The sequence below is a fragment of the Eublepharis macularius genome, chromosome 7 (genome assembly GCF_028583425.1).
Source record: "Eublepharis macularius isolate TG4126 chromosome 7, MPM_Emac_v1.0, whole genome shotgun sequence".
Taxonomy (NCBI): Eukaryota; Metazoa; Chordata; class Lepidosauria; order Squamata; family Eublepharidae; genus Eublepharis; species Eublepharis macularius.
Window position 1 is genome coordinate 87,519,400 of NC_072796.1, and position 21,226 is coordinate 87,540,625.

Genomic DNA, 21,226 nt, shown 5'->3' on the forward strand with positions numbered 1-21,226 from the left:
GTGGAAAAGTAATTCTCAAAATGCATAAAATTATGTAACAGGAAAGTCTCTCCATGAGTGATGGGTTCTTTAATAGTCCATTATTCCATTTTTTTTCTTTTTTGCAGTTTGAACCTGGAGATGTTGGTGAGGTGTACAAGATTCGGGTCACTTGTGATGATTTGCCAGACTTTAAGGGTTGGCATTTGAAGTCTTTTCAGATGGAAGAGCTGCACACTAATCAGGAGGTGAACTTTGACTGCAGCTGCTGGTTTTCTCTTGGCCCAAAACACCAAGACTTGGTGAAAGAATTCCCTGCAATAAATGAGAACCAGAAACCTTTACCAGGTAAATATAGCAGAGAAGGCAGGAACAATGTGAACTTGCTTTTGAAAAGGAATCAATCAGTACAGCAAACCAACTATTTGTTAAAATCCCTCAGTGCTTGATAAGCCACAGTAGCTCTGAAGCAATGCTTCAAAAAGACTGAAAATGCCTCTTAATTAAATGAAAAACTGTCTAACGGTCACTGTATTCCATGCATAATGGTATGTGTACCAGTAAAAGGTAAAACACATAATTTGGAGTACTGGAAGTCATTTTCGGTAGATTTAGCATGGGATTCTTCTGCTTATCTAAGCCTGAGTTGCTGAAGTGATTATCAGGAATGATTTCCCTGTGTAATGAAAAAACATAGCTTTATTTCTCAGGATGCTTCTAAAACATTTTACAGTTCAGTTCACTGAGTTTACCTAATTTTTAAGCTGCATCAATGAGTCCTGTGAACACCAAATCCATGTAAATTCTATGGACTGTAAAATTATATTAAGTCCTATTATAAAGTGACTAGCAGTGAGTGGGGAATCTCGTTTTCCCCTCCCCCACTATTCTTCTTTCCCTTCCCTGAAATCCCCTATTGCCTCTCCCCTTTTCCTGCTTCCTTCTCTCCTTCCATCCATCAGCCAACCTATTTATCTGCCTCCATCTTCAGATTTCACGCCCAGCCCCCTCCCCTCCCTCAGCAATCTCTCTCTCTTGGAAAACTCTGAACTAATTGTGCTGTGCTGGCTGGTATACCGGATCCATTTGTGTTTCATAAGAGCCTGCAAGACTTGTGGGGGACACCTCACTTTCTCCTATAACCCCCTCATGGGGAGCATTAGATTGACAGTATAAATGTCAAGGCTGAGTGAAGAACAACCACTGCACATGTTATTTATGCAGCTGACCTTGTTTTAAGCTTGATTTAAACTGGGCTGCTACAATGGGACACCGTCAGTGGGAGTGGGCAGTGGTTTGTTCATTTCCATATTCCCTTCAAAGTCTGAATAGAGCATTAAATGAAATCCTGCCCTCAAATCATAGTTAACGTATGGCAACCTCTGGTGGGGTTTTCATGGCAAGAGACTAACAGAGGGGATTTGCAACACTGGTCTTCATTGGAGGTCTGTTGAATAAACAACAAGCAGTGAATAGCTAGTAGTCAATTAGTGGAACATAGGGAAGTATGGCTGGATAGGACAACAAAGTGCTCAGCAACTTGTATGACATCCATAGGCATGAATGAGTTTCCTGAATGAGATTATTGGTCCTTACCCTGAGTATTTTTTTCAGGAGTTTGTGTGTGTTTGCAAGATCTCTCGGCCCTTTCTCCTGTGAGATCATAGCTAACTATTTGAGAACTGTTGTAAATTTTCCCACTGTGCCCAGCAGGAGCTATATTAATTTCTTGCAGATAGATGGGGCATGTCATGGTGTGACCCCTATAAGATTTCAATGGCTCCATTGTGAGTCAGCCTTGTGGCTGTATAGTCATACCCTGTACTGGGAGATTTCAGTGTTAGTGCTAGTGCCTCTATGTTAATCCTACAAGTTTCAACAGGATTGAAAAAAGGTTAACTTCTTGTTCCAGAAGTACTTTGAGTAAACATTTTCAAAGTTTTGTTGCCTTGCTGTTTCCTACTGAGCTGAAGTAGCTGCATTTGCTTCTTTCTCTGTCAACTAACCCTCATTTCCTGGTTATGTGGTTCCTCTCTAGCAGGTTCCTCGCATGCAGACACCAATGCAGATGTATTGTATTAAGTGTTATAGACAACATCTGTGTGGCATTAGTGGTAGCTCAGGCTCCTCTCTTGGAAGCACTCTCACCCTTTTGTGCTCCATCTAAGCAGCTCCATCTAAACACAAGGTTGGGGAGCTGGCTGGTGGTTGTGATACAAATAGCATTCCTTCCTTCCCTTTGTGGCCTTGACACTTTCCATGGCAAAAGGACTGCAGTGGTACATGGGTTGTCTTGGGCTGGAGGTGTACACTGGGGAAGGTGTTGTAGCTCCTCCTGGTAGTGCACTGTTTGAGTGACAGGAATGGGTAGTGACATGGCACCATTGACCAACACTGTGCACAAGCTGGTGTATTGTGGGCATTGGCAGGTGTGAATGACTGTTGCCAGGGATTCTGCAGGAGTGGCAGTTAATGCTGCTAAGTTATCTCTTGTTTCTCCTGTGGCTGTGTGTGTGTAGCGATGGAGGTGGACTTTCTAACTTGCTACTGAAAGAGTATATCAGTGCAATAATATTCTGCCAGCATACTGCTAGCATGACCTTAATGTAGTACAGCCATAGGATGGGGATATCTATATCTATAACATTGTCACCTACTCAAAAGAAAGAAATTCTGTATAGCACACAGACAAAAAATGGGCAGCAGGTGGTGATTTCTAATTATGTTGCATGCATTGCCAAATACTGGGAGTGAATTTTTGTGAAGCCTTTGAATATCTATAAAGAAAAATACTCTTTCCTTCACTGCAGACACCATATTGAGACATTTGCCAGGTTCAAAGCACAACCCAAAAAAAGAGGAGCAGGTGTACCTACAAAATAATAGAATATCAGAGAACAAAAAGAAATGCCAGTATTGCAAATGCCTTTATCAATGTGTTTTGGCTGCATACATGTACGTAAATAAACCAGTACAGAAATGGTCGAAAGGGATAAGATCATAGACATGTAAAAAATAATCTAGGAAAACCATGCTTCCAAGGAGCTCAGGACTTATTTTGGGATCAATTCTTATGTAGATCCTCATTCGCACTGTACAATGAAGTTGGAGATATATGAGGAATCACAGAGGTGCCAATGGCTCCCTACCCCCAACCCTCTCAAGAAGCAGATAGCACTAAAAGATAAAAAACACAGCATTATGAAAAGAAGACACACAAACAATACAGAAACAAGTTTTTAAAAAACCCTAAAACTATACTACAGGTTAAGTTCCCATTATCTCTGTATCATTTCTAGAGTCTCACTTATTCTAAGTTAAACATAAGAGCCCTCTTTTTTCTATTGTTCATGTTTCTTAATCCATAAATCCAGATGTCATCAAATCCTTGTTATCCATTTCATGTAAAAAGTCTATAAACGGTTTCCATTCAGTCAAGAAGTAAACTCCAGACTCCAAACTCCAAAACCTTTGTCCACCATTCCTCCACTGTAGGCAATGTTGGAGTTTTCCACTTTTGTGCATAAAGTACTCTCGCTGCCGTAATCAAATATAACACAAAGTTCCAAAGCTTTTTTCCAACTGACTGTCCATTATTCCCAACAAAAGAAGTCTCTGGTTTCAACTGGATTTTAATCTTCAAAATCTTCTGAATCGATGATTGTGTCTGCAACCAGAAATTCTTTGATTTCTTACATGTCCACCACATATGAAAAAAATGTTCCTTCTTGTTTAGCACATTTTCAACATACATTTGAAGCACCCTTATGCATTCTAGCCAATTTTTCAGGAGTCATATACCAACGATACATCATCTTGTAAATTTTTTTTTATACTAGAGCTTAATGTAAATTTCAGTCCCATTGCTCCATTCATATGTCATGTCCACATTTTTTGCCCATTTAATCATACATTCTTTTACTTGCTCTTCTTCCATCTCAAACCTCAACAAAAGTTTATACATTTTAGAAATTTATTGTTTATAATTTTTATATTGTTTATAGTTTAAATAAAGAAAATTCTACTCAGAAGAAGACGATAGCACTCAGGTTCAAGGGAGAAGCATACAACCCTAAATCCCTCAGTATAATCCTTGGAGATGAGATTAAGGCTGCAATCCAAAACATATTTACAAGGCAGTAAATCCCATTGGACTAAATGAGACTAATTTCTGAGTACGCATGCCTAGGATTGTGCTGAACTCCCTATGTGCTTTCAGATTTTAACTAATTAAATCAAATAATAAAGCCATTTTCATAGATACAATTTTTAAAACTATTTAGTTTTTTAAAAATATATTTTTATAATACTTAAAGGTTTAATACAAGAAACAATAAAACCATAAAATACAAATAAGAAAAGAATTAAACCATAAAAGAAACGATCAAAACCATTCTTCGCAAATTGTTAAAAACCCAAGAAAGTTTTTTAAAAATATGTAATTCATTAATATCATTTAAGACTAGCATCACTTCCTTACTCTAGCACATTGATGTCTGGTTTAGAGTACACAGAGATCAGAGGAAGAAGTTAAGGAAATAATGGGGAGGTTCTTCCCTTACCCACAATGCACATATGAGACTAGTCCTTGTTGGTGCAGGGGCCACTTGTGGCTCCCATCTTGGCCATTATCATTTTTAGGCACTGTGGAGATATATTTTCCAAGGTGTACCAAATCATGGTATCTTGGACACATCAGAAAGAGATTCTAAGGCACCAGATTGCAGAGGGAGATCTTGATGCTTGCCAGTCACCTACTTGGCTGAGACAGCAGCATCTACCACCAAGACTTCAGCATCAGCACTAGCCCAACCTCAACAGTAAGTGAAAGAAGGAAGAAGAAAAGGTGAAAATGCATAGAGAGTGAAAAATTAATGGGAAACTAACTAGAAGTGATTTTTTTTGTATGTACACCACAAGTCTCCACCTGTATTGGACAGTGTAAGAGAAAAAGAGATGGACTATATGCCTGAGTGTATAGACCCATCAGTCCCAGTTCAGCTTCCTCCCATAATTTTAAGGATGAGGGAGTTTGTCCCTCAGTCCAGGAGGATTGAAGGACAATCCAGGAGGACTGAGGGACAATCCAGGAACAATTTGGACTGGAAAAAAATACCTCTGATCCCAGTAAAAGATGCTATGAATTTCACAGAGAACCTGTTTGGCAACCAAACATAGTGTAATTGACATTCATTTCTAGATTGTGTGAGCTGAACACACATTTGTTCTACTCAGACAGAACAATGTGAACAGCTGCCAAAAGGATTGTTAAGAAGCTGCGCTGATCAGGGATCATCTGTGAGCCTACTAGATGTTACAAACTGCACAAGTTTGCCACAGGGACTTGCAGTTAGATTGTGGCAGCTAGTTCCTGGTGGAAACTCATGAAGTAATAGTGCAGCAGGGGCTGTTTCATACTGAGACCACTGTGTGGAAGAGGCTTCCCTCTGCTGTGTTTGGCAGCTGACAGGCTAGGGGCTGCAGAGGGGAGCTAGCACGTGCACTGAATGCTGGCATGTGCTGGCTCCCCACAGAGCAAATGGCATGCCTTCCAACAGTCCCCAGACTCTTTCAGCTGCCAAAATCAGTACAGGGGAGAAGGCAGAAACTCATTCTTCTCCCATACAGCAATTCCTATCTGAATTGGACCCTGCTGCACTTTCACTAATGAGTTGCTGCCATGCACTAACAACTGCAGCATAGCTGCAAGTCCCTGTGGTGAACTCATGCCGTTTGCAAGGGTTAGTTAAGGCTCCAAGAATTGGTTCCAGTCTCCTTCCTGGGAAAGTCAGAAAGGCTTGAACATAGCTGAGACAGAAATAAGAGGTTTCAGATCTCTGACTTTGCTGTGTCTAAGCCTTGCTCAAGTGCAATGCTTTTTTTGAGGAGGTGGATTTAGAAACCCAGTCCTAGCTGAGCTGAGAGTAGGATTTGATCCACAATCCCACTAAAAAAATTCTATTTAGGGGAAGGTTGAAATATAGCAAAGTTAGAGATTCAGCTCTCTAACTTTGCCCAAGGCCAGCAATGGGGGAGGGGGTCAGAAGCAGACTCCGTCCTGGATCAGCTGTGAACAGGTGTTCAAGCATCCCAATTAACAACCCCAAAGGAGCCATTTTATTGCTAAGTTGAGAAACCTTGTAAGAGCTCAAGGGATCATGGGGAAGAATTGGAACTGAGGAAAACACATGAGTTTTCTCTCTCTAACTCAAACCCTCAACTATTTTCCAGCAAACCTGGGATGTATGCAGAAATCAAGCCCGCTTCTCTGTTTGGAAATTTCTGTTTTGGTACTATGCTGGTTAATATGAGATCACTAACTGAAGGGGGGATTACGTAATTGAAAACTATTCTATTTGGATATTTTATTTTGTTGAGAAACAAATGATTCTACCTTGCGACAAAGTGTTGAAATAGATTTTTTTTCCTTTCCAGATCTATAATTTTATAGGTTAGACTTCTCGACAGTATTAACAAATCTTTCCTCTCCCTTTACAGTGCATAAATATATCATCTCTATACACACTGGAGACTGCTGGGGGTCAGAAACCTTTGCAAACCTCTATATAACACTTTATGGAGAAAGGGGAGATACAGGTGTTAGGAAACTGCAAAACTCTCTTGTGGCAGGAGAAAAATATCAAAGAAACAAGGTAAAATTCAAGGGGAAAATATTTTGAATACAGTGAAATGTATAAAAAAGGAAGAAAAAAATGAAATAAAAGTCCAGTGGTTCATTAAACAGTAACAACGTTCTTTCATTTTAGTCTTAAGAACCTTGCCTAATTCACTCCTGTGAATTGCAGCCCCCTATACTACATTGCTTTTTGCCCACACAGGTCCCAACCAGTTCCTGGCGTAGCCATTTTAGGGACCAAAAGCAGCTGCAGGAGAGAAAGAATAGAAGATCTTCTACTGCCAACAGAAAGCTGGCAGGATTTAACCTAGTAAATATTTGCCAAGATTTTGTGGTAGTAATGGACATCATATGCCTGTGTAATGAATGCCAGGAGTCAGTTTTATCTGACATTAGTGAAGGATTGAGGAGAGAGAGAGAGACGTATTTTTTTTCTCTTTTTGCAAATTGGATGGAATATCTATCACATCTTTATTCTGTCCATCTTTAAGGAAATCAGTCATACATAGTTCTTCCTTCTTCCACTTTTATATTCACAAAAACCTTTGAGAGTTAGGTTAGCATAAGAGAGTATGATTGACCTGAGGTCACCCAGTAACCTTCATGGCTAAGTGGTGATTATCATTCCAGTACCAACCACAGTCTAATAAAACAGTAACCACTACTACCATGATTCCAGCACAAGCTTTGTGCAGCATGGATGTTTCTCAGCCAGCAAAGAATTTTTCTTGAAATGGCAGGGCTGTAGGAGGAGAAAGGAAGAGGGAGGCAGGTGAGTCCTGTTGCTGAACTGGAACTTCATTCATGCTCTTTAGGGTCCAGTTCATTGTGACTACAGGATTGATGTTCTAACATAAAATTCAAGTTGAACATGATTCAATTTCCCCTCAAAACAAGTAAATGCAGTTATTTCTCCTTTTACATGAGACTGGCTGCCATCTTGATTATTAAAAAAAAGTAGGGTTCAAAATGTTTCAGATTATTATTTTTACATATTTGTAGTTCTGGTTTGACAAACTTCTGATCTGTATACAACCTGTTTCTTGGGATAAAGCAAGAATTCTGTGTAATCTGAAGATTTCCTAAAATGTTTCTCCAATATTAGGGTATCATCAAACTATTTTGGAGTTATAGCACATTTTTCTTGGACATGTGATGCAGAATTGTTTTAATAATTGCTTGGTCCTCCTAATTAGTTGGTGTTAAAAATAGTAAATACATGGACACATGGAGGATATCTCATTAATTTTCCTACCCTACTATTCCATCTTTCCCTTTCCTGAAGGACTTCGTAGCCATTTTCTTGCTTCCTTCTCTCCTACCAATCTGCTCCCCTGTCTTCAGCTTTTGCTCCTTTAATCTCCCAGCAGTCTGTACCCAGGAAAACTATGGTCCAGCTGTGCAGTGCCAGCCCCCAAGATGGGACTTGTGGGGGGGGGGAGTCCTGCTCTTTTCCTCCTCCTGTTAGCCTCCACATCTTCACCTTTCCCTGCTTCTTTCTTTCCTTCCCATCCATCAACTAACCAATCTACTTTCATCTGTTTCCACATCTTTGACTATATTTATTATTTATTTACTTCATCTATACCCCTTCTTTCTTCACAATGGGGCCCCAAAGCAGTTTACATCATTCTCATCGCCTCCTTTTTAACCTCATAAGAACCCTGTAAGGCGAGGTTGAAAATGAGTGACGGGGTTGAGGTAGCCCAGCAAGGTTCTACAGCAGTGTAGGGATTCAAACTGGGGTCTGCCAAATCCTAGTCTGTAACTAACCACTATACCACTTTGCTTTCATGGGGTGGCTGCTGTTGAACATAGCAAGAAGTCAGGCCTGAGTGAGTAATGCAAGTCATGTGGGTGGTTGCTAGTTGGCCTGGCCATGATGAGTCCTCTCACAAAGGACAAAACAAGCCCTGGAAATGGCTCTGCCCCTCTCATTGCCTTTTACTGACAGAAACCAAGGGCGGAAGGCTGGCACTACTGTTGTGGTTGCCTAGCAATGGCCACTGAAGGCATTCATTTCTTAAAGATACCGGTGCTGTTCCTATTATTGTGGAATTTTTAAATCCCCCAATGTATTTCTTTTTTGGTTTCAGATTTTTCTGCACTCCTGGGGCCATTTCATGTTTGTTTGTTCATGGCTTCAGTCTCAGGATTTAAGTATTCACAAATTTGGCCAAGTTGAAAAGTAGACATATTGGTTTTTCTTCAGGTGGATTCCTTTCTGGTGGAGGCTGTCTCCTTGAGCCATTTGAAAAAAATAGTTGTAGGACATGATGGAGAAGGGTATGGAGCTGGAATATACCTGAAAATGGTAACAGTGAGGAAGTCAGAGAACTCAGATAAAGAATGGCTCTTCCCATGCTGGAGCTGGCTGGATACTCATATAGGAATCTGTGGCACAGTTTGTGACATTAAAACTATTGGTGAGTTCTATTCTGAGAAAATCATAGCTATCTACTAATGGGTTGCCACATTTTCTTGACAGAGCTCTGGTGCTTCACCAAGTGAACCCTTAGGGTTGGGGGCAGGGGCATGGGGGCATGGAATCACAGGTGTGATGATGTATCTTCTGGGAAAACCCATATATAACAGCACATAGCTCTAGAATCACTGAAAACATTATGGTAAAGTCATAGAGTTTCTAGTGATTCCTAGAGCTTACCTGGTGTCACTTTCAGGTTTCCCCAGAAGTGATGTAACAGCACATACAATGATGCTGAGTTTTTTAATTTCCCCCAACCATCACTTGGAGTCCCCTGCCCCAAGGGAGAGAATGGTATCCCTACTCTTAACCCATAACTACACAGTTATGAAAAAGAAAGAAAACTTCACCTGTTGAATTTTTGCCTCTTTTGCAGAATTAATGATGCAAATGTAACAGAATAATTAAGAGGGATTTTGACACTACTATTCAAGGATCTGGCTAATGTCTCTTGTACAGGTTTTGCTGTATGGTATGTTGACTTGTCAGTATCATACAGCACACCCCTATTTATGGCCTGATTGCCAGTGTATTTCATTGAAGCCATTTGTTTTAGCCACTTATCATTATCTCTCTCTCTCTAAACAGTGTTTGCAGATGATATAGTAGAATTTGGGGGGGGGGTCTTGATTGCCTCTTTGTGAACAATTAATCAGGACTCTGAAGGATACTATCTATTCTTAATAATTGACTTCAGAAAGGGCACCAAACTCAATTGGCATCAATAAAAACAGCTCTGAATATGAAATTTAAAACCTGGGGGAAAGCTTTATGGTTTAAAATTTTGAAAGAAACATTGCAGTAACTATATTGATGTGATATTATTAGCAAACTGTTGCTATGGATATAGCAAAACCTACATAGTACTGGGCACATTCCAACCAAAGTTAAGTACTTTTTGAGACCCACTGATTCCCACAGGAGAAGGTTAAGCATCTCTTTCATTGAAATCAATGGAACTTAAAAGTGCATTACCACACCTTTGGGAAGTTTTACCCACACTATCTGATTAAAAGATTTAAAAATGCTTTTTGGTGTTTTGTCTTTAATCCCATCACAGGTAAGAGATTGTCATCTTGCTCAAAACATCCTCAAATGAACATGGAGTCTTCAGGGGTGTGGATAATGGACATCATTGGGTCTGATGTGAGCACTGAAACTGATCCTGTGCAGCTTACTTTCAGTTTTTATGGAGACCTGGATTGCAAAAAGTTGGTTCATCAGATTTCAGGAAAGGCAACACAACTCAAAGTAATTCACTGTTTGTTTATATAAAAATAAAATATAAATATATAAAATAATATAAAAATAAAAAATAAAAAATAATAGGTTGCTTAGAATAGGTGAAAATAATCATGTGTGTGTTTCATTCTGTATATATTTTCCATTCTATAACTCTTTGGAAACCACTCAAGGGTCAGATATCATTCCATAATCTTGTAGCATCTCTTTTGGAGACTTTTTAAGATCACCAATGACCTGAACAATTTGGCATGTGCTGTGATGTGTGTAGAAGCCAAGTTCTTCCCATTCACTGGTATATTGGCTTGTCAAACTTCCAATGTTTCTTCTAGTCTACTTAATTCAGCTAGTTTCAGGTGGGTAGATCTGTAGATGAGCAAGATTTGAGTCCAGTAACATTTTAAAGACCAACAAGATTTTCAGGGGACAAGCTTTCAGGAGTCAAAACTTGCTGGGTCAGATAACAGTAACTCAGTTTCTATTCATACAGTCCGCTCATTCATTCATGGTGGATTACATAGTATGAGATTAGTACGGTCAATATCAAGGACATTTCTATAAACAGTACCATAGGGTAAATAAATGCAAGTCTACAAAGATATAACATTAGCAAAAATCCAATATAGAGTAGAAGAAATACTGAAACAGTGCATAAGCAATTCTAGGACTGACATTAGACAACACAGTACGATCAAACTTAAAGCACAGGTAGTACATAGGATCACATACTTAAAGCAACAGAGAGGACACAAAGCAACATACTGGTGAAGTCTCTGGTCCCTAACTTGTTAGTGAAGCATATCTTTGAGACCCTCTCCCTACAATACAGTCCTCCTGTCTGAGTAAAAAAACATTTTGAATAATTCAGTTTTACATCGTTTGTGGAAAGCCAGGAGAGTGGGAGCTCTCCTGACCTCCTCAGGCATGTCGTTCCACAGGGCAAGGGCCACTACAGAGAATGCATGTGTACAGGGAGCTTTTGATTTTGCTCGTGTGCAGGAGACCCTGTTCAGATGAGCAAAGCTGCCATGGAGGAACATAGGATGAGAGGCAGTCCCACAGGTGTGCCAGACCAAGGCTATGAAAACTCTTGTATGGGATAGCTAATACCTTGAACTGAGCACGATCATTCCATTCCATAGTCCAATTTGCTCTATTGCAGTAAGTCACCTCTATTTTAGAGTACCTTTAGAAATGGATCAGTTTTGTTTTCAATTAATTACTCTTGGTGAGATGTCGGTATTTATTGAGGAGGAGGATTCCTAATTTTAGAAGATGTTTAAGGATTTAGGTTTTTGTTTGTTTAATGTGGCTAATGCTGTTGTTGCTTGATATGTAAGGACTGACTTGGTGGTACGGGTGTTATAGGACTATTGGGACTGAATTCTGTTTTAAAATGGTTTGGTTTATATTTTATCATCCAATTGGTGCTTTTAAGAAGGAGGTTATAAATATTTACATAAATATATACAAAAGAATTAATACAGCTCTTGAATTCTTGGTTCTGCCACTACAGCTAATGAGATAAGAGAACTTTTAGAAGGTAGTGAGGTAAGAGAACTTTAAGAAGTTCTGGATGGTGCAGATTTATCAGCCAAAAGTTCAAACTCTTTCATTTTACCTTTGGTTAAAATAAACATGTTGTATAGTTTCCCCAGAAAATACCATGGCTTTTTAGTTTATAGCAGACATAGCTAACCTTTTTGGCCCATACTGAAAAAATGCAACACCTGTCACTGAAGATGTTGGGAGAATGGCAAGCAGAGTGAAGAGTTGTGAGGTGAAAAGTGCCTGTTTCTGCAACAGAAGGCCCAGGCCAGCCGTACCTCCAAGTTACAAATCTGTTCTTTTAGTGGAGTACAACCCCATCCAGAACAGGAAGGATCTCTGTTCCAGGGTCAGAGCTTCGCACCATAAATAACACTTCCATATTTTTCCAGAGTTAAGTTTCAATTTGTTAATCCTCATTAGAGATGGGCACAGAATGAAAAAAATGAACCATGTGATTTGTGGTACGTAGCATTCCATGGAATCTTGAACCATGAACTTCCAACCTTTTCCCAGTTTGTGGTTCATTGCAGCACCGGATCTAGGCACGCGCGCTCCCGGCACTGCGTGGTGACGTCACTTGTGACGTCATCACGTGGGCGGGAGCCATGCGCAGCAAGCCAGCCGCTTCAGCGCCCGGTGAGTCGTGGAGCTGGCGGCAGCGCGGGCAGGTGGTGGGGCGGCTGGCTGCCTTGCCGCGCACGCGGCTCCCAGCCCTGCGCTCAGCAACCCCCGTGGCAAGCCAGCTGCCCCAGCACACGCTCTCGCTGCCAACGGCTCCGCGGCTCACTATGCGCTGGGGTGGCCGGCTTGTCGCATGGCCAGCTGAGCGCAGGGCTAGGAGGCCCTCCGCAAAGTTAGCGCGCCCCAGTGCCCTGTGCCGCCCATGCGGCAAGCCAGCCGCTCCAGCCCACGGTGAGCCGCGGAGCTGGCAGCGGCGAGGGCATGCGCTGGGGCAGCTGGCTTGCCGCGCGGCTGGCTGCGCGTGCGGCAAGCCAGCCAGCCACCCCATCGGCGGGGCTGGCGAGGGTTTCCCAACCCTGCGCTCAGCCTCCCGGGCAGCTGGCAGCCGCGCCCGGTGCCCCCTCTTTAGCAGCACCGGGGGCAGGCTACCCCCTTGCCCCCCCTGGATCCGGCCCTGGTTCATTGTTCTGTGGCATTTCAACAGCCCTGCACTGGCTGCTGAAGCTGAGATGGAGCATTTGAATCAGATGGGCTGGACCCAGCGCGGGGTCTGTGAAACTGACAGCCTCTTTTCCTGCTTCCCGGGCTGTCTGTTTCATAGCCCCTGCACTGAAACCGGTGCAGGGGCTGTGAAAGTGACAGCCCCTTTTCCTGCTGCCCAGGCTGTCAATGTCACAGACCCCGCACTGGTTCCAGCTCGGGATCTGTAAAACTGACAGCCCAGGCAGCAGGAGAAAGAAACTGTCATTTCTCAGACCCTGCTCTGGTTCCAGTGCAGGGGCTGTGAATGACGGCTTCTTTTCCTGTTGCTCTGGCAGCAGGAGAAAGGAGCTGTCATTTCACACACCCCGCACCGGTTCCAGCACAGAGTCTGTGAAACGGACAGCCCGTTTCTCCTGTTGCCCGGGCTGCCCACTGTCGGTCTGTAAAACGGACAGCCCAGGCAACAGGAGAAATGGGCTGTCCATTTCACAGACCATGTGCTGTGAGTCTGTAAAATGGACAGCCCGGGCAGCAGGAGAAATGGGCTGTCAGTTTCACAGGTTTCAGCGCAGGGTCTGTGAAATGACAGCTTCAGCGCGGTTTCAGCGCAGGGTTTGTGAAATGACAGCTTCTTTCTCCTGTAGCTGGCAGCAGAAGAAAGAAGGTGTCATTTCACAGACCCCGCACTGGAACCGGCGTAGGAGCTCTGAAACTGACAACCTCTTTTCCTGCTGCCCAGGCTGCCAGTGTCACAGACCCTGCACCAGTTCCAGCGTGGGGTCTGTAACACTGACAGCCCAGGCAGCAGGAAAAGAGGCTGTCATTTCACAGACCCCACGCCGGTTCTGGTGCGGGGTCTGTGAAATGACAGCCTCTTTCTCCTGCTGCCCGGGCAGTCCGTTTCACAGACCCTGCTCTGTTCCAGCACGGGGTCTGTGAAATGGACAAACTGAGAGCCCGGGCAGCAGGGGAAAGAAGTTGTCAGTTTCACAGACCCCGCGCTGGTTTCAGCCCATTGGCTGAACCCAGTGCAGTGTCTGTGAAACTGACAGCCCCTTTCTCCTGCGCAGGGGCTGTCAGTTTCACAGACCCCGTGCTGGGTTCAGCTGATGGGCTGAAACTGGCGCAGGGTCTGTGAAACTCCGAACCCGGCCACAGAACAGCTGGAAAAACCAGCCATTCCATACGGAATTTTGTTCCGTGATTCGTTTCGTGCCCATCTCTAATCCTCATCCATTCTAAAACTGCCTCCAGGCACCTGTTATGTTTTCCATAGCCTTTCTGGGATCTGCTGGAAGCATGAAATAGAGCTGAGTGTCACCTGCATATTGATGGTAAGAACTCAGGCCAAATCTTCAGATTTGGTGGTAAGAACTCAGCCCAAATCTCTCATAGCAGCTTCATGTAGATATTAAAAGACAAGGGGAACAGGACTTTGTCGGCCAGAGGCTGAGGGGAAACACAGCAATCCAAGGGGGCATCCTAATTTCTTGATGATCTATGTGATATTCAAATTTGTTGTTCTACCCACATTTTACATTTTTAGGTACATCCTTAATTTATGGTTGTTGTGGGTTTTCCGGGCTGTATTGCCGTGGTCTTGGCATTGTAGTTCCTGACGTTTCGCCAGCAGCTGTGGCTGGCATCTTCAGAGGTGTAGCACCAAAAGATAGAGATCTCTCAGTGTCACAGTGTGGAAAAGATGTGGCAGGTCATTTATATCTACTCAGGAGGGGTGGGACTGAGCTGAGTCATCCTGTAAGAAACTCATCCCTGGGAAACTCTTACAGGATGACTCAGCTCAGTCCCACCCCTCCTGAGTAGATATAAATGACCTGCCACATCTTTTCCACACTGTGACACTGAGAGATCTCTATCTTTTGGTGCTACACCTCTGAAGATGCCAGCCACAGCTGCTGGCGAAACGTCAGGAACTACAATGCCAAGACCACGGCAATACAGCCCGGAAAACCCACAACAACCATCGTTCTCCGGCCGTGAAAGCCTTCGACAATACATCCTTAATTTATTTTGTATGTATACTTCTTTAAAAAATTGTGATGAAACTTTAATTTCTTAAGCATTCTGTCACTAATCCTATAAGAAAATTTCAATTTGATCAATGCAGTGTTCAGAATAAACCATGTGAATATTTTTGCTGTTTTACTTTCCTCTTTGATGATGTCATTCTAATTTTTAATCCTATCTGTATCGGGGGCGGGGGGAAGCCATGTTATAAAGGTGATGTGATGCTGTAGTAGCTTAGAATAATAAAAATCAAATGCAGCTGACAGATGAATTTTATTACTCTTTCTAGAGAGGAACTTTTTGTCTACTTTTTTTCTCATATAGGATGAGCTGAGAAACATTGGCTCCCTTTACAAGATTCAAGTGTTTGCTCAACAAACTTCACTGAAAGAGCCCTGGCATTTAGCTGTGCTACATATGAAACATACAGACAGCAACCAGGAGATGTGGTTAACTTTTGATTGTTGTTTCAAACCCGATGAAGAGATATGTGTTGAATTGCCAACATTCTCTGCAGACCAGGATCCTTTGCCTGGTAAGAAAAATTTGCTTTCACTGAAAAGATTTATGTCTTCGGATGTACCTGCACATCTGGTATTACAAGTTCTCTCCAACTTTCCCAGACAATGATTTTATCGTGAAAAGAGAAAGTCAGTATTCAAATATATTCAGCTTTGTGAATGGCTATGCATGTTTACTGAGAAGTAAATCCTGTTTAGTTTAATAGGACTTGTTAAAGTAAATGTTCATAGGACTTCAGTGTAAGATTGTGATCTTATGCATACTTATTGGGATGTAATCCCTAAAGAACACATGAGATTAAGAGAATAATTCTAAACAGGTTTTTCCCAGAATCCTACTCAGTTCTCTTCAATTTACGTTACTCCCAGGAAATTATTCTTAGGATTGTACTGCTAGTTCTGTGAAAACTTAGTTATGTTTGGGGTGCCATGGATTTATATGAATATTATACATTAAAAAGAGGAAGTATACTGTATGTTTGCTAAAGAATAAACCTAATTGATTAAGGTGGAACTTCTGTCTAAACATGAACTGGATCAGGCTGCACATCTCATTTGGCACATTTTCTGTATTTGCTGATCATGCCTGTTTCCTTCCTATTAATTGTAGCACATAATTATAATCAGGGCTTTTTTTCAGGGGGAATGCGGGGGAACAGAGTTCCAGAACCTCTTGAAAATGGTCACATGGCTGGTGGCCCCTCTCCCTGATCTCCAGACAGAGGGGAGTTTAGATTGCTCTCCGCGCGGCAATCTAAACTCCCCTCTGTCTGGAGATCAGGGGGCAGGGCCACCAGCCATGTGACCATTTTCTCCGAGGGCAACCACCTCTTTTCCCAGAAAAAAGCCCTGATTATAATATAAACATAATTAAACTATCCATATCAGATATTTATTTATTAAGGTATTTATTTTCTAGAAAGATCATTACCAGACTTGTCAGTGGATAAATAAGTCACTGCTGGGGCTCCTTCTTTCAATTACATCTGGCTCATAAACTTGTCCACTCATTTAGATTCTGCTAACTTAACTACCCTGATCTATGCTACCACAATCTCCAGATTTGACATCTGCAGCATGCTTTATGTGGGGCTGCACTTGAAGACATCTCAGAAACTTCAGTTGGTGCAAAAGGTGGCAACAGTCTCCTGTCTGGGGACAGCCACTTAGAAGACATAACTCCAGTAGTGCTACAACTATACTTCATATCCATCTGCTTCCAGGTCCAATTTAAAGTGCTGGTTATTACACTTAAAGCCATTCACAGCTTTGGGCCTCATACTTATTGGAAAACCTCTCCAGTATACTACCATAAGCTAACTACATTCTTCAGACTACCCTCTTATGCCCTCACCTCAGCTCATAGAGTAACATATAGATCGTGGGCTTTCCCTTGACCTACCAGAGTGGGTGCTGCAGATGTTACATTTAGGAAGCCATATAAGCTAGTTTTATTCCAGATAGCATTTGGAGGAAGGTAAATTGTTTCAGCAGACTTGGTTGTATGTGTTTTAATTTTGCATGCCTTTTTCTAATTTCTGCCTTTTAATCAGTGTTTTAATTTTGCTAATTGGACTGGTATATTTGTATCTTTGCAACATAGGTGTTGCATTTGTAGCTGCTTTGTGCCTGAGAAAATAAGGCAGGCTAGAATTGTTTTGAATAAATAAATAAATAAATAAATAAATAAATAAATAAATAAATAAATAAGCATAGTGAAAAAGTAATAACAACAACAGACACCCATTGTGATTATTCATTAGACAACACTGACAACAAAAATCACCAACAACCTAGTCAGCTCTATGTTTCCCTTGAAAACATTAAAGTGAAAGGTTGTAGTTCATAGTGTTGCTGGCAAATCCGAGATATGTAGGGGGGGAAATACATAGTATCACTTTCTGGAATTGAATATATGAACTGCTTTGTCTTGCACATGTCATCCTTTGACTGCTTTCCTGGAAGAATCGTATAATTTATTAGACACGGACGGGGCAAAATGAGGAGAAAAGTCCCGAATAAGCAAAGTCATACCTTATTGAAAAGTACAGTTTTCTAAGAACAGCCTCTTGTTGCGCACCATCACTAATCCCTTCTGTTCCAAATAAAAGCATTGAAAGCAATCCAGCTATAGCTAACCCAAACGTTTTTTCATTGTATACATCATTGTTAGTGGTTTTGGATAGGCATAGCTCTTTCATTTGTTAGAGTCTATCACATTTTAATTTTACAATCTGAGTGTAAAATTGGCCTTTAAAACCCATACTTCAATGATAAAATCTTTTTTATAATTTAGACTTATTAAAGAAGTGATTGCATGAAATGTCACAATATTTGAATGCAGACATTTTTCCCTCACTGTGACTAGCAGATGCTTGTAAAAAGAGCAAGAAGAACACTTTTGAAATAAATCATGTGCACCCCTTTCCCCATTATCTATACACATGAGAATAACAAGAAGTGACTAATTTAACTTGCATTTCCTAGGCGTTTTCCAGACACAGTATTACTGTGTGATCCTAAGCAGGTTTTGTAATCCATGAATGGAAGGAGTTTATGGAATGTATCTCTCTCTGTACCCCCGTACCCTCCTTCGCCCCTCTCAATCTGAGTCAGATGGTTGGGAGGGCCTTTGAAACTGGGATGGAAAATTGAGAGTTTCATCAAGAAGCTGAGAACCCTTCCTCCCCATATACAGAACAAGTGCTTTTTCTTTTCTTTTTTTCTTTTTTTAATTACTAGTACTACAAAAGGGAAAAAATAGGGACAGGGAGAAGGGGAAGAAACAACACATAACAACACAAACACTACATCTACAAGTAATGCATTCCTTTCATACTGCAATTATTTAACATTTAGAACTTTGTAAAATGCTGTTAGATTGGTAGATCTTATAAAATACAAACTACAATCAGTATTAGGTCTTCTTGCCCCCTCTGGGTCTCGGTCGCAATTCTCTCTGAAAAGCTACAGTCACTGTGCTAGTTCCCTCCTCCCCTCCCCCTTCAGGCTTAAAGTCCTCTTCTTCTTGCTGGAAATCTTGATGTTTACACACAAAGTCCCTTAGCTGATCTTCTGATGTTATCTTGTAAGGTTGATCTTTGTAGCTAAACCAAATACCTTCCGGAAATAACCATTTGTACTTTATTTCACGTTTCCTCAGAAGAGCTGCAAACCTTTTATATTTAAATCTTCTTTTCCGAGCTAAAAATGGAACATCCTTCAATATCTTAACCTTATTGCCCAGAAAGTCCAAGTCCGCATTGTATGAATTATATAGGATGGTGTCCCGGATCTTCTTAGATGAAAAGTCTATAATAATCTCGCGCGGCAGCTGACGCTTCGTTGCATATTTTGAATTTGCCCAACAGACTTCCAAAATGGCGCTTTTTAACTCTTCTTTAGTTGCCTTCGCGGGTATCGCCAAAAGTTCCGACACCAAATCCTTTAAATTCCCATTTTCCTCCTCCTTCACATTCTGGAGCCGCAATATTGTCTGCGCACGGTCCACTTGCAACCCGATCAGTTGGTTCTCCAACAGCTTTAAGTCTTTATTTGTTGCCCTCATGAGTGCTGCGTTTTCCCGAGCAGACTTTTCCGCCCCACCCCCTGCTGCTTCCTTAATGGTTTTCACTTCACTCTCAATTAAGCCAGCCCTTTGATCAGTTTCATTTAACTTGTCAACAAAGGGCTTTATTGCTTCAATGACAGACCGCTTTACTAGCTCTTCCAAAGACTCTCCTTTCCCCTGCAAAGCAGCCGAGATAGATTTGCCCATAGCGGGGCTCTGCTTTTTCGTCGCCATCTTGGGGGGGGGGGGGAATCCGCCAGCCAAGTTTCAAAACTCAGTGAGGGGGAAGAAATCCGAGCCTTCTTAGCTTCAAATCCCACCAATCCTTCGCATACGCTTGTAGTAACAGAAGGGATTTGCTACTTACAGGTTTTCACCTTAGATCTGCTTTTTGCCGTTCTCCGTGGCCCGGCAGCACATGAAGTGCTGCGCAAGTCTGCCGGCCTCCATGGGAGCAAATGGGCAATTTACCCCCCCCCATCGATTTCAGGGGGGGTTCTTCCCGTCGCACTCCGGACCCTGACACCCTCACTGGGAGTCTTGGGGGCTAACCTTTGCAGGTCAGCTGCCCGGTCAGGCTGCTCGGGCGCTTCCTCCCGGACCTGCGGAGAGGAGCATCCGACATGGCCGAGAAAACGAAACCAAATCAGAACAAGTGCTTTTTCTGTTTACAGAAGTGCTTAGGAACCTTCAAACTGGAGGGCCCCATGCTGTATCCTTCTCTACTTTTGAGGGTCCCTAGGGTAGCTAGATAGACCCAAGGGAGTGGGGGCATGAGGGGGTGCCCTTGGCAATGGTGGGACATCTCTTCGTAGAAATCCAGAAGCAATGACATGTCTCTCTAGGAACCACCAGTTTCATAGTTTCTGGAGATTCCTAGAGATAACTGACATCACTTTTGGAAGAAAGTGGCATCACACCATCAGTCCAACAACCATTTTTTTAAATGGCAGCAGTGAGAAATAAGTGCCAGGGCTGGCAAGCCTAGAGTCCCTTGACCCTCAGGAATAGCTTTTCAGGGGATTGTGGAGGTTGTGGGTGCAAGAGAAAGAGGAATGTGATCTGTTTTGGAACCAACCCATTGAGTTCTGTATGACTTTCTCCCTAGGAAGTGCTTTTAGAATTGCAATCTTCAACTACATTACCATTTGGTAATAGACCTTTTACATGCCCATATTCCCAGCTGGTTCAGTTTTGAATTGCTTTACCATGAATATATTTTAATATACTGCTTCCTTTAAATGAAGTACGCTGTGGGGAGAAACAGTGTGTTATATAATGTGAAATACTAATATTTCTCTAATGCACTGGAATTAGATTTGCCAGTAAGTGGTTGGGTCGTGAATAGGGATGTGCGTTTCGGCATTCAGAATGCCGAAAGAATGCCGAAACAAAAGTGTTTCGGCTTCTTTCCTGGAATGCCGAAACGTTTCGGGGAATGCCGAAACGTTTCGGGTAGCCGAAAGAAAAAAGCCGAAACGTTTCGGGATTCTTTCGGCTTTCTTTCGGCTTTTCAATGGGAAAATGCCTCCGTCTTCCCGGACGTCTGGGGGAGGCATTTTCCCACCGAATAAGCCAAAATTGGTGGGGACCTTCCTCTAACCCTTCTCTGACAACCACCCAAGTTTCAGATAGATTGGACTTTGGGGGGCCATGTTATGGCCCCCCAAAGAAGGTCCCCCCATCCTCCCATAAGAAAGCGAAGGAGCAGCATATTGTTAGCATGCGGCTGCTCATCTTCTTCATTATTTCCGATGGGGAAAAAATGAAGAAGCAGGCTTCCTTTGCCAGGGGTGGCATTTTGCATGCAAAATGCCCCCTCACCCTCAGGGGCCCTTCTCCCACCCCTCCTCCCACCCCCCACCAAGGCTCAGCCTGCTCCCACTTGGGGGGGCCATTTCATGGCCTCCCCAAGTAGGTGCTCTAATCTCTACCACTGACAGCTGGGGGAGGCTTGTGTTGCCAGGGGTGGCATTTTGCATGCAAAATGCCCCCCAGCCCTCAGGGGCCCTTCTCCCACCCTTCCCCCCACCCTGCACCCAGGCTCA

The 21,226-nt window shown here is 42.5% G+C and overlaps 1 protein-coding gene across 2 annotated transcripts in view; it reads left to right on the forward strand.

The window, feature by feature from the left end:
• RP1 (RP1 axonemal microtubule associated) overlaps positions 1–21,226 on the forward strand; it is a 302,837-nt gene that overhangs the window by 212,324 nt on the left and 69,287 nt on the right. Inside the window, exons 33-37 of one of the 2 annotated variants that reach the window (XM_054985404.1) lie at positions 108–327; positions 6,478–6,632; positions 8,829–9,042; positions 10,162–10,352; positions 15,411–15,621. In XM_054985404.1, the coding sequence (XP_054841379.1) occupies positions 108–327; positions 6,478–6,632; positions 8,829–9,042; positions 10,162–10,352; positions 15,411–15,621 (991 nt within the window). Of the gene's footprint in view, positions 1–107; positions 328–6,477; positions 6,633–8,828; positions 9,043–10,161; positions 10,353–15,410; positions 15,622–21,226 lie in introns of those variants that run through there. The other variant, XM_054985406.1, reaches the window with a different exon arrangement.